Genomic DNA, 13839 nt, shown 5'->3' with positions numbered 1-13839 from the left:
TAAAGCAGACTACACAGAGACTCAGTGATAACCTGCTGTTCCAAAAAGAGTCGTAAGACATGAGTTGTAATACTCTAGTCACAGATTATCTCACAACTTTGTATAACTTTGAATATTGTGTGTAAACCTTGAGAACAGATGCCCTGTTTTTTTTACACTTCAAAGTAAGTATTGTGCCAAAGTCTTTGCATGGATGAATAAATGTATTGGCTAACATTCAGAGATACCAGCTAAAGTAGAAAGAAAAAATAGAGTTTGATTTATCTCCTGTTGGCAAGCTGCCAGGCGTATCGTAAACTAATTAGATTGGCGTTTTGCCTGCTGTTGTACAACAGAGAAAATTATACCCCTCTTTCAGTGTCTTTTTCCCAGCGCCACTCGAAGGGAAGGTAAATGACAGCCTCGTGTTTGATGGCTTGTATTTAAGATATCATCATCATTGCTGCTGTACACAGCATAATGGAGAACCTGATTTTTTGAGATCTGCTCTTTTTGAAACATGGTTGTAAAAGGCTTTACACACATGGTTGACCTCCGGCCTGAAGAACGGTGCATTCACACACACACCAATACCAGTCACTGGAAATACTGGCTCCGTCTCTCAGTCACTTGAGTTGAGGCCTGCAGGATGGACAAATTCAAGAAGCTGTTTTGGCTCTAGCTTCTCATCTTTCGTTAATTTGCACAGTCAGCGAAAAGAAAAAGGTCTTCTCTTCATGCATCGTGTGTGTGGAAGTGGAGGAGTCTTTATCCTAGCGCTGTGACATCACCCAATTGTGTGTAATTTTACTGCCAAGAGCAGCATCCCTCTTTAAAACTGTTAAATGTATGATCACTCTGCTCAGTATTTGTACATTACACAATTGTTTGCAGTGCAGTTTCATGGAGGGCAAATAACACACGTCAAGGCCCAGCTGTGTATACCTCTGGAAATATAAAGAAATGCATATATGAAGTCAGATCAGAAGTTTGTCGTCCCTTCCTGTCCACATTGTGGCAACTCTGACAGCCACAGATATCAGAGTCACCTGGAATGAACCTGGGCATAAACCAGGCCTCTTCCTCTATAGCCCCACCTCTGCCTTAATTAGCCACGGTTAGCTGGGTCTGCTCTCACCCCTAATGCGACCTTACCATGCAGTTATCTGTATCTCTTTCACAGCCGTCCTGCACTCTCCAGGCCTTCAGAATGTTTTAACATCCCTCTCTTTGTTTTCCCGCAGTAATGGATGTCACCGACATCATAACGGGCAAAATGGACGATGAGGACAAGCAGCACTTTATCCCATTTCAGCCGTAAGTGCATTGTTCAGCAGCAACAGAATAAATGACATGTATACATAAGGGAGCAGAGAGTTTCTTGAAGCCTGGGATAATGTTTCACACAGTTCTGCTCTCAGACTTACATCCATTATTCTGAGTATGTACAGTATGTCAGAGGCACAGTGGCTGCATTTTTTTCATTTTTTTCTTGAATACTTGACACCTGATTAGCAGGGGTTTTAAGACAGTAGTGCTCCCTTATTCCCTGCTGACTCAATTAAGGCAATCTCATTAACTGCTGCCTTTCTCGTAGGACGGCGTACAGAGCCAAAGTAACCTTTTCCTTAACGTGATTTCCTGCATAATTGGAAATGCTTCAGATTTAGCCAGTTTAGCTGGCAGATCACCTCACTTTAACGCTTTTATCTGTGAACATAAATCATGGAAATTAGAGCCTTTCAGTGTGAAGAGAAGAATGGGATCTACAAGAGGTTATATATGTCCAAGTGTGAATATTTGCCACTGATGAAGTTCTGAAATAGCAGCTCCACAACCCACTGCTGGAAGGTTTTTTTTCTCCAAGACCAGCAAGACACAGGAAGTGAAGGAGCTATTTAGGGAAGCTTTGACATAATGATGTAATTTGGATAGACTCCTGGCATCCAAACAGAAATGGAAATGGCTTTCAGAAACGGATGAGATAGATCAAAATCTTGCTGAAATAGTTTTTGTTCTCGTTTTTTTTTTTCCCCAGACACTCCATTATAAGTCTGCGACAGTGTTGACCTCATCTCTGGCATGTTGTATAGACACAAATCAACTTGCATTAAGATGATGCATTTATAGGATTATTTAATGTTGAAATGATCAATTAGTTGATGACAGAAAACGAACTGACAGCAGATTGATGTAGTTTTCAAGTCATTTATTGAATAAATATGCCAAACTGTCTCTGATTGCAGCCTCTTGAATGTGAGGATTTGCTGTTTTGCTCTGTTTTATATCACTGTAAGTTGAATATCTTTGGACTCAGGGCTGTGGGTGGGACAAAACCAGCAGTTTGAAGATGTCATCTTGGGCTTTGGGGAGCCTGTTCACTGGAACACTTAGTAAAAATAATCAAGGCAGTTGATAATGATAGTAATCTCTATTTCAAAAGTCTCACAGTGTCCACTGCAGCATTTTTGTATAAATCAAATCTAGTGAGAACCTGTTTTGTGTCTGTTTTCCTACATTGTGTTTTTTTCCCCCATTAATGTATAAACCTCTGCTCTCCCTTATTCCTCTTTGTTGTTTGGATTGGTTTTGATTTGTCGGACGCGCTGAAGCCAGTCTGAATCACAGAGATCCTTTACTGCTTCCTCCATGCTGACATCATCACTGTCTTCTCCTCCGTGCTTTTCTTCCTCTGTTTACTCGGAGGCCTCTACACTGCAGATGCCATCTCCGCACACATCAGACTCTCACAGCTGCCACACATGTGGTGCTTCCCAGATCACATCTGCTGCTTTCTCATGCTCTGTGTGTCACTTGTTTCAATCAGTTTGTTAGTCTCTACACCTGAAGCCCTATGGAGTACAAATATGTTATATTTCATTTTGCTTTCTCATGAAAGCAGAGGGGCTGTGTGTCAGGGATTAGATCTGCTCTAGGGTTTTACAGCCAAAGTTTCCCACTTTGAAAGCATTTCAAGACTGACTGTGGGAAGGTCAAGCTTCCCACTGCTGCAGTGGCTCTACAAATGCTGACTGGGCATTATTTCCTAAACGATGATTTCTCTGTGTGTTTCTTTCATTACCCATCCTGCCTCACTGTTAACTGCTAACAAGTGGCTTTGTGTCTGTCACGGTATTCGCATCACTCTTCGGTGTGTCTCTCTCTTTCTCTCTGTCTCTCTTTCATCCCACTCCCCTCCTCACAACCGTCACCTTGTGGCTCTTCCTGCCCCGCTCCTCCTCCTTCTCCTCCTCCTCCTCCTCCTCCTCCTCCTCCTCCTTTCTCCGCCATCTCTTCTTCTATGTGGTGTTTGCCTGTTGTGTGCATACTGCAGGCTAGCGTTGGATGACGCCATTCGCCACAAGCAGCTGAACATCTCCCGTTTTTCACCCAGGGTGGCGGGGGAGAACGACTTCCTCCAGACAGTCATCAACAAAGTTATCACCGCCAAAGAGGTCAATCACAAGGGCCAAGGTACAGTGCGAAGCTCAGACACAAGAACCAGGGCCAAGGAGGAAACTCTACACCACACTGCTGTCAGACTTTGATCAATGAAATGTGCCTTATTCATGTTATGGAACAGCTATACCAAGTCAAGACCTGATGAAAATTGTCTTAGCCAATAGGTTGCCAAATCACTAGCACTGCATGATGTTTGTTTTTTTTTCTTGACATCCCTTCCAGAGGGTAAATGACACTGGAGTTGGTCGACATTCAAGGACAGAGGGGGAAGCCTCATACTCATAACACTGATGCCGACACTGTTTTTCTTTAATTTTTTTAATCCTGTGAATCAGTGTTTTGGCTCATATTACCTTCCTCAAAAAAATCCAAAAAAAACTGAGGAGTGCAGTATGTGCCAAAACCATAATAGAATAAAAAAAAAAACAACACACAGCTGTTTGTATCAGAGTTGTGAGTGTGTTGTTATCTCTATCCATCCATCGCCTCAGATAAGTAATGTAAGATCCTCACAGTGAAGGACCAGATTATAATTGAGGTTGGAGGGTAACATTAAATATACAAACTGTAACCTCAGATACATCTTATTGTGCTGCTGTCATCTTCTTAGAACTGTTCCTACACAGTAACATTATCCCCACCAATTGGCAGGGTGTTGAAACTGTTCATCTTGCTAATAAGAACATAATTCTTTGTCAAGTGCTCACATTATAAATCACCGCTCATACTATAAATAGTTGGTCTCATCACCATGACAACAGGATCTAAGTAATCCAGCTGTTAATTAAGATGGTGAGTCTCGTGCAGAGACTGGATCTTATCAGTGATTTGACATCTGTGGTTAGAAGAACAACATTAGCCGTCTGAGGGATTTGCGCTGGGAGGGGAGAAGCAACATGACAGCCTCCATGGCATTGTCATGCCCTATGAAGATGTACTTGGATAAATGTCAGGTCTGCTCCGGCCCACACTGGGATGAACAGTGGCGCACTGAGAGCAGCTGTTTCGGTCACGCTCGCATAACAAAAGGCTTCCAGCTAGGCTAGTGAGAGATGTGTCACTCATAACAATATGGGGCTTGTAAAGTGAAAGTGAATAAAGCTCCAGGGTTCACAAACAGTGCTCATTTTGGTGGCCTGTGAAGGGGCACGCTACAGGATGACTGCTTAATTGGATGCTTTTTTTTTTTTGTTGTTTTGCATGTATCTGTGCTGTTTTGTTTTTCCTGAGAGAATATTAAGACTGAGTGTGGTTGCAGAGCTGCTGCTGGCACGTCACGCAGTGTCTGCAGAAAAGAGGCTTTCCCAACCAGGAGAGAAGCAGAGCAGCCACTGGTGTTAGGTTGATAGAAAATATGACCCATGGATGCCCCCTGAAGGCCCTTTGTTTCAGAATTATCCTGAGCCACAGAGTTTCCTCAGAAGTGTCACACTCTCCGAGTCCAATTATTGAAGTCCGGGAATTACTGCACAATTTAAATATTCTACAATAAATGTCACTTATTCTCACATAAAAACAAAGTCTGGAGCATTGAGGACATTATCATGAAATTTGCAGTGGGATGGAAAAGAAGATTTTTTTTTTCCCCCTCATTTTGTTTGTTTGTTATGGAGACACATAATATTTTTCTCCCACTGCCAGCGCTCAGAAGTAGCACTTCTGTTTGAGCCAAGGTCTATGTGAATTTTTTTTAATTTTTTTATTACGGTACCAGGATTTACTGTTTTGGCCAAAAAGAATATCCTGTATAAAGGAAATGCTTCGTGCTTCTATATCAGGTAGTATAGTGCCACGTATGCCAAACAGACATCAACTGTTTGGGCGGCTGCACTGTTTTTTGTTTTTTTTTTTAAAAATGTCACCAGATTTTGTATTATGTTGCACACCTTAGAACATGTCACTTTCAACCAGCCACAAGGTAAACACACACACACTTGTTTCCTCTATTATGTTCTCCTAATCACATCCCTAAGGGTAGCTGCTATTTAGTGTTTTGCCCTAGAGCTGTTCCATGTCGCTCTTGACAAGTGACAGTGGAAAGCACAAGAACAAATCTCTTTTTAGTATTTTCCTGGGGCACTTTGCTTTTCACTGATGTTATCTTGGTCCCGCCTTTCTTTGCCTTAAATTGCATTACCAGGCCTGTGGGTGACTCTGAAGCTACTTCCTGGAGACATCCATCAGATAAGGAAGGACTTCCCTCACCTGGTGGATCGATCCACAGCCGTGGCTCGCAAGATGGGCTTCCCTGAGATCATCATGCCAGGTTGAGTGGTTTTTTTGTTGTTTGTTTTTTTAAAAAGCTTCACCTCAGCTGCCCGTCTCTGAAAGTCTCCTTTTTAAAATGAACTAACTCACAACTTCATTCATTCAGAAAGTGATTTAGAAATATGGTCTGCTGTCCCACAAAATGTGACTGAGCAAGAAAAGAACATATCATAGCTCATTAAAGTCTGCTTAAGACATTAGTTATTTAATAGACTGGATTCAGCCATAAAGTCTGGCTCAAGATATAATGGGTTATTCTGTTATGTATATTAAAAAGGGTGAACATGAAGCTCTATGAAGCCTGTGAAAAGTGAGGATTTCTTTGTGTTTCCTAAAGGTGACGTGCGAAACGACATCTACGTGACTCTGGTTCAGGGGGACTTCGACAAGGGGAGCAAGACCACGCCCAAAAACGTGGAGGTGACCATGTCTGTTTATGACGAGGACGGCAAGAAGCTGGAGGTACGACAGAGCGACGTGAACTCACTTCTTTGGTATTTTCTTTTTTTCACCTCCCCAGGGTCAGCTCATTCTCAGCATTCAGGACACAGGCGCTGTAGCCAATCGCTCTCTCAGACAGTGTGTGATTTACCAGGCTTTCTTTAATCCCGCACAGCTCAGCACACCGCTTAACTGACCAGGAGTCCTATAAAACAGTGAGATACACAGGCCAGACTGTACGCCTTTGCCACCTGTCAAAAATGACAGAATGCGATACTGGTGCTTTGTGGTTGATTGACTAGCTTAAAATTTGGCACACCACTGCAGGGAATCAACCTTTATCATTGTCAGAGTCAGTTACAGACTCGAAGCGTGCGAACAGGCGAAGTGGGCAGCACAGTTTGACAGCTGCAAGTGATGGAAGATGTGAAATCAGCATTTCCCTTCTGGTATAATTACCTTTGCTAATGAAGTTAGAAGGATAATTTTCTCCCCTGTCTATTTGTTTGCCAGCAAGCTGTCTCAAAAGGTTGCATATTTATTTGGGTGAAATCTGCACCCTTTGATGCAGAGCTCAGTTAATTATATTTTGGTGGCGGTCATCAGTTAATTTCAGTCCTGCCTGTTGTGGGCAATCATTGCAAAGTCTAACGTCCAGGTTTGCATCTTAACACCATTAATTGCACTGAATTGCTCAAAACAGAAAGACACAAACAAAAATCAAATCATTATGGTGGCCACAAATTTGCAAGCTGAAGGGAATGTTTAATGGACTCTCGCTTCCCAGTGCTTTTTTTTTCTTTTTTATCATGGGCCAACCCATCAGTGTCTAATGTCCTGATAAAGCTTTATTTGTAGCCGGTGACCCCTCTCTCTCTGATGTTTAATCATTGTCACCCCCTGCTTGACTTTACCTCTTGTTCTGCAGAGGCCAATCAGTTAATGTGGCACATGAGAGGTTTAGAGCTGGACATGAGGAGTATGTGGGAGGAACTGGGGCGGGATGTGTGTGTCTGTGGGAGTATGTGCTCACCTGTCAGTTTGATTTTAGCTCTGTTGTGATTTTTTGGGTGGGACCACAGTTTGAAGTGTTTGTGGTGATCTTGTATTAGTTTTAAAATTCAAGTGTACTTAATATTTTGTTGCCGTGCTGTTGTTAATTCAATTACATTCTACAGATTTAATGCTGAGTGTCCACACTCAGTAAAGTGGAGTGAGAGCAGAAGTTCTAGGGGCTGATGATGGAGTGATTTAAGATAACACATTCCTGGTCGAGATGGAGCCCTCCAGCGAATCAAAAGAGGACGCTCTTACCCTCGGCTGCCTCAATTATACACATTAGTCTTAGATTGAGAGGCTTTGTCAATGATTTGGCCCAGCAGGCTAAGGAAGAGTAAGGATCAGTGGTGATTATACCGTAAATACTGTCGATGCTTGATTGTCTCACTGCTCGACAAGTGGTCTCATTGTGATTATTTTTTGATGTCGCAAATGCAGAATAATTTGTAGTATAGTTTCCACTGTATGTCTTACAAACACAGATGAAAAGCTTTATTTTGCAACGTGCAATTTGACCAGATACTGAGCTCAGAACCAGAATATCATGTCTCCTAATCTATTTTAAGCACCCACCAGTTTTATTGCAACTATACTGTATTTACTATAGTGGAAATGTGAATAATTTATCACCTACCTATATAACCTAAGGTTTGGTAAAGACAATGAATACTGATAAATATAAATGTAAAAAAAAATCACAAGATGAATAAGTGTTTAATATCTAAACACAAACAGCTGTAAAAAGAACTTTGCCTTACGAATAGCCATCATAAAATTAACAACATTTGTAAACAGGACTGTCTAAATGTTAACGTTAAGTACACAACAATGACTGATCCTCAGGGGCTGACCACAGTTCACTTTAGCAGGTTCATCACCTGACTGCCCTCAGTTGGCGTCAGTCAAACATTTCACGGTGTATCTGTATTCAGCTGTCAGAGCCTCAGGGACGTCATGATTGGAATCAACGACAGTGGTCAGCAGTGATCAAGGCACATCTATGAGTGTCATGACCACGTCTTGTGGCGCTGGAGCTCCCTTCAGCGTCTCGTCCTGCAGCTCTTCACAGAAAAGCTTGGGCCACACCGCTCCCCCGGGATCAGCGCTAATTGGTTAAATTCTCTCTCTTCCTTCCTGGATTTTAATTGGCTGAAAGGAAATTCTGCCTCTGACATGGGAGGCACTGTCACTTCCTGTCTGTCACTTTAATGTCTGAACCTTGATATGATCTTTCTGTGTAATTCAGTTTGAAACCTAAAAAAAATGTAATATGTCATAAATATGTAATAAAATGAAGAACCCTCCACACACTAGACACTGGAAGTTAGTAGGATGGAAAGTAAAGTAAAATTAGTCATAGTGTGGGAAGTTTTATAATAGGGGAACTTTGCAAGTTTTATTTTCTGTGGCTTTCTCTCTGGATGTTTCTCTTTCTGTCTCAACCTTATTATCCCCTCCATTTTTCTCTGTCCTTTTATCTCTGTCTCGCTGGTCTCTTCTGGTCTCTGGATTTTGTCATCCTTGCTCTGTCTCAAGAAGGATTTGCGATGTTGTGTAGTGAGTCTGGACAGTGACTTCTCTTCACCTTGACACATCAGCAGACCCCCACCAACCCTTTCCCCCTGCAGCCTAGACCTCGGCCACTTTCCCCCATTTCGTCTCTTCAAAATCTGAAACTGTCATGAATCTTGGCCGCTTAGTGAAGGGGCAGAGTTGCAGGAGCTAGCACCTGCCCCCCTCCCCGCAAGATCTGCTCAGCGTGGCTGGGGGAGACGGGGCCTGTTATTCCTCATAATTGCTGGTTGTCAGAAACCATTAGTGTTGGAGTATTTCAGCAGTAGTGCACTAGCAGGCCTGGGAGTCAGCTGCAGTAGTGAGAGGAAGGAGGTAGGCTGCAGATTGATAAAAAACAAGGCATGTGTGCCACCTCCCTGTCGCTCCATCCCTCGTGCCAGATCCCCCGGTACGGCGGGTAGTATTTTACATACGCACCCTGACCCATTGTTGAAACTCAGGGGACCCACTGGGCAGACCAATTTACATGGCTGGATCCATCAGCACCAGCTGGTCCCTCTTCCCGTGCCTGGCTTCCCTCCACTTCTCCCTGCATGGGAGCCACTGCCCCTCCTTCTTAAATAATTAATTTCTAATTTATTTCTTATTTCCACAATGCTGCCATGAGATTGGCAGCTAACAGGCAGGTGCTCATGCATAAACCGCGTCCAGACTTTTAAAGTCCATTCTGCTAGATTAAGACTTTCTGCCCCAGGGACTACATTTCATGAAATAAGCGCTAGTCAATTTTCCACACGCTGTGAGTGCGCTAATGTTTTGACAGGGTGGTAATAGCTCAGCCGTCATGATTTTGCTTCTTACAGCAAAGCCAACATAACCAGATAACCAGCTGTGTTGTCTGATAACTTGTTTTATGTTTTTCCGTTCTCTTTTATCCAGAATGTTATCTTCCCTGGAGCTGGAGATGAGGGGATCAATGAGTACAAGTCTGTCATCTATTACCAAGTAAAGCAGCCACGCTGGTTTGAAACAATAAAGGTATGTCTCTCTTTACTTGTCCCTCTTCATTATTTCTCTTTGTTATTCTTCTCAGTAACATTTTTGCCATAATTTATCACCTTGACTGCAAAGTACAGCTCGTTGATGTAATTCTTTAAGGTTTCCGTCAGCAGAACTTTGTAGCATAAAGCCTGTGATGTCTGCTGAATAAAAGCTGCAGTAATGAACATCAAACCACACAACAGATTAAACAGTCATTGTGGAGGCAGCAGAAATGTATAGAAATGTGAAGTCAGTGATGCATGAAACTTAAAGGACCACAACAGTAGGTTTGCATCTTCATGTTTTACCCCATTTACCACACATCATTTATACTTTACATCACAATTAACCATTTCACAAAACATGCAGTCATGTACTAGACATTTTATGTATTTTGTAATTCCTGCATATTATGAAATTTTAGATTCGTTCTGCTCCTTAAAAAGCAGCTTTTTCAATCTGTGTGCATGGATATGGACGTTTCACAGACTCTTTCTATCTCTTTTTCCCCAGGTTGCCATTCCTATTGAAGATGTGAACCGGAGCCACTTGCGGTTCACCTTTCGCCACCGCTCATCGCAGGACTGTGAGTGCAAATGTCAGCATGTGAATAATCAGTTTTGCCGATGACCAGCTGCACGATTGGCTGCTAATCTATCCACAGCAAAAAAAAAGAAGAAAAAGAAAAAAAAGAAAAGATAATGGAAGATATCCAATCCAAGCAGATGTGTTGCACAGTGATAAATATTTCGAAGCTCACCCTTTGTCACATTAATCAGAGGTATTAGTCTGCCCCCGCACAAAGCAGTGTCATTGAGGGGCATGTCAGAGACTACAGCTGGGATGTGAAAAATGCCTGAGGGAACTCATTTGTTTATTGGGACCAGTGTCTCGCTGAATGCAGCCAGCGTACGTCCTTCTGTTTTTTAACATCCTTTTTAATTTTGGGGGTGTAGAGGGCAGGGAACCCTGCTACTGGCAGCCTTGCCATCCCATCTGCCTGCCACATGGTGAGGCAGTCTCTCCAGCAGGAGGAGTGGTGCAGGGAAAAGTATTTTGGAGAGGTAGTCAAAGCCGCGACAGGTGTATATATATATATATATACACAAAACAATCAGTTCATATGACACAAGCAGAGCTGGGAGGAAAGTCTGCTTTTTCCAGAGTAAAGCAAATCTGCAGCTGCTGTCATCCTCCAGTTCTAAAATCCTCCAGCTCAGTTTGCATCTCACCTGCATGCAGGTGGTTTTGGAGGAAATGGTCAGGTCTCAGAGCTCAGCACTGGTTTATAATCCACTTGGAGAGCCTTCTTGTCATGCTTGGCACCTTGCTTCTCCGTGGGGCTAATGCTGTTACGAGGCCTGCCTTTGAAACTCTGTGACTTGCTGTTATCTTGTAACGGTTGCTTTAGAAACCAGCTCACCTCATGTGACTGTGGGACTGCAGGGGCATGCTGATGCTGCCAACTCGTCACTGACAATTGACAGTACAGACATATGTTCGGACGGTGTAATAGCTGGATTATATGAATTTGTGGATGGTGTATGTCTTGTATTTCCCTGTCAGTGAGTGTGTTTATACTGCTGTACTTCTGCCACCATAGACACTTGTGGTTATTCAAATCCCTGTACACATGAATCTAACAAGTTTCTGATTGTCTGCATCTGTGCAGGCATGTCTCTCTGGCATCCGCCCACTTTGTGGCATTTCTGCACCGATGGAGTTTTCTCGGCAGTTGAGGATGAACCCACCATTACTGGCTGCCTGCAAACACTGTAGAAGCTGTTGCATTCACCACTCTGCTGGATTTAGCTTCTCCGTTTGAAAGACAAAAAGTTGCCAGCTGATGCAGTTTATCCACCATGTGTCAGACTTAAAATGTCAGCCCATTGTGTAGATGTTGTTTTCAAATCCAGGATAATACTTAACATAGGTTTCTGAAACTAGGAGGTTTTTGAGCAAGTTAGTTATTCTGTGATATTAATTAATGAAAAGCAGAATACAGATAACACAGCAGCTTAAAATATAATGTCTGCATTCTCCTGGTGAAGCACTTCTTCTAGAAACAATAGGGAAATGCTTCACGTGAAGAGTTTCTGCAGAAAAGCAGAGAAGAGATGGACTCCCAGGTGAAGTCATTTGAGTTGAGTTGCTGTCATCTGCCCGTGTCCTTCCTGTTCCCTCCACTGCTCCTAGCTAGTGCTGAACTTTCACTAGAAACACAGAGTGACAGAGCTGCTCATCAAGGCCACCACTGGAGCTCATGCGCTCAGTATCTCAGCGCCCCTGGTTGAGAATCAGGCCGCCTCTAACGCAGTGCTTCAGATTACCACCCTAATATTGTCAGGCCTCATCAGACTGACGGCTGCTATCATAGATGCCGCGGCGGTTGTAAGAGATCCCCGCCATCTTTTCACTTCTGTTTCATCTGTCATTATGCCACTACCTGGTGAGAGTGGGGTTGTGGGTAGGGCTTTAAAATGTAGCACAGTACACTCAGCATAAATCTCAAGTGACAGCCCACCTTCAAGGTGGAAATGTGCAGAACTTCCACAAAAAACTTGACTTTGATTAGCTCAAAAAAAAAAAAAAAGTATTTCTGTCCTGAAAGTGACCTTTTCCCCCAGTTGCAGAGTTTCGAGCTCTCTGCTCTCCTCCCAAAGTCGCTAATACATTTTTCTCAACTGGGCGGCATGCGTACAGTGTTCCCTCCACTGGTTCCTCTCATGCCAGCCCAGCAATTATTCACAGGCGAGGCTGCAGGCAGCAAACCAATGAGGGGATTTATGCAGATAGAATGCGTGAGATACTTCGATGAATCAGGTCTCCCCTGCACATAAATTTGAGCTTGTTGATCCACAATGATGATATATGTGGCCCTGTCCAAACGCTTGGTTACAGGACAAAGTCATAACTCTCCTGCTTGTTTATGCAGCGCTTCCCCTCATCACCCCCCTGCAAACACAGTCATATACACGTGTATGCACATAGCAATACCCCTAGAGGGATTATACAAACTGTTCACAGCTGCAGCTCTGAGATCAAGTGCAAGTATTAATTCATATGCTAACAGGGTGCAGACAAACTTTGTTGCTTGAATATCAATAATAAACAATTAAAAAGTGAATTATTCTTGTCTTAGATAATCTGATTATTTTTTTAAATCACATATTTTATATAATGATCAAATTAATGGTGAGATGCTGAGTATATCTGCCTTTAATTGATGTATTTCTGTTATTTCACCTTGCTCAATTCACTCACATCTATGTGTAATTGCTCTGAATAGATATGGATCAAAGTGTATCTGCCTCTTTTAAGAAAAAGCAGCTACACACAGTTGCACTGTTAATAAGAACATCAGGAGGACACAGTAAATTCTTGTGTCAACTCAGGAGCAGACTCAAGGCCTGTAGTGCTGAGATTTACATTTGGGATTATCTGCTTTATTAGTCTGCTGGTTTGTTAACGGCTTGTTGTAAAGGCAGCCATGCTGCATGGTTTACTCCAGTGGAATCTGTCTATAGAAGCTTTCATGTTGCCTTTGATTCCCTGAGGATGCACGTGTGTAAATAGATGCTGTATATTTGTATGTAAAATTTGGTCTTTTATTTTGCAAATATACACAAAAAGTACAAGTAGATGGGAAAGTAAGGTATGTGTCTCAAAGGAAACGACAGTCGTCGTCAACATCTCCTCACCTCTGGCTGTTTACACATGTTCCCTTTTCCTCCTCCCACAGCAAAAGACAAATCAGAGAAGATATTTGCCCTGTCTTTTGTGAAGCTGATGAGGTACGATGGGACGACCCTGAGGGACGGCGAGCACGATCTCATCGTGTACAAGGTAAATGTCTCATAACATGGTTAAAAGTCAGTCTTCGGTGCCCTGGTATCTTTTGTTACTGTACCTGCCCACACTCCTCATGACACGACCACAGCAGAGATGGGTCGTAGGTGAAAAATTGCCGGTCTTATTATAAGCTGCTGTAATAATAGCCTCACTGGCTTCTATGGAGAATTGTGTAGTAGGTGCGCATCAACACCCACAGTGAGATGAAATTGCCTTCCAATT

General features: G+C 42.8%; 1 protein-coding gene across 2 annotated transcripts in view; it reads left to right on the top strand.

Annotated features, from left to right (window-relative positions):
- Positions 1 to 13839, top strand: part of dock1 (dedicator of cytokinesis 1) — a 176465-nt gene that overhangs the window by 26817 nt on the left and 135809 nt on the right. The window contains exons 11-17 of one of the 2 annotated variants that reach the window (XM_071463032.1): positions 1224 to 1296; positions 3374 to 3453; positions 5582 to 5707; positions 6047 to 6171; positions 9664 to 9762; positions 10279 to 10351; positions 13508 to 13611. In XM_071463032.1, coding sequence (XP_071319133.1) covers positions 1224 to 1296; positions 3374 to 3453; positions 5582 to 5707; positions 6047 to 6171; positions 9664 to 9762; positions 10279 to 10351; positions 13508 to 13611 — 680 coding nt within the window. Of the gene's footprint in view, positions 1 to 1223; positions 1297 to 3313; positions 3454 to 5581; positions 5708 to 6046; positions 6172 to 9663; positions 9763 to 10278; positions 10352 to 13507; positions 13612 to 13839 lie in introns of both variants that reach the window. The other variant, XM_071463031.1, reaches the window with a different exon arrangement.

This window comes from Trachinotus anak, unplaced genomic scaffold (genome assembly GCF_046630095.1).
Source record: "Trachinotus anak isolate AG129_WGS33_773 ecotype Australia unplaced genomic scaffold, CSIRO_AGI_Tana_v1 ptg000025l, whole genome shotgun sequence".
Lineage (NCBI taxonomy): Eukaryota > Metazoa > Chordata > Actinopteri > Carangiformes > Carangidae > Trachinotus > Trachinotus anak.
Note: the sequence above shows the minus strand (reverse complement) of the source record. Positions and strands in the feature narration are given on the sequence as shown.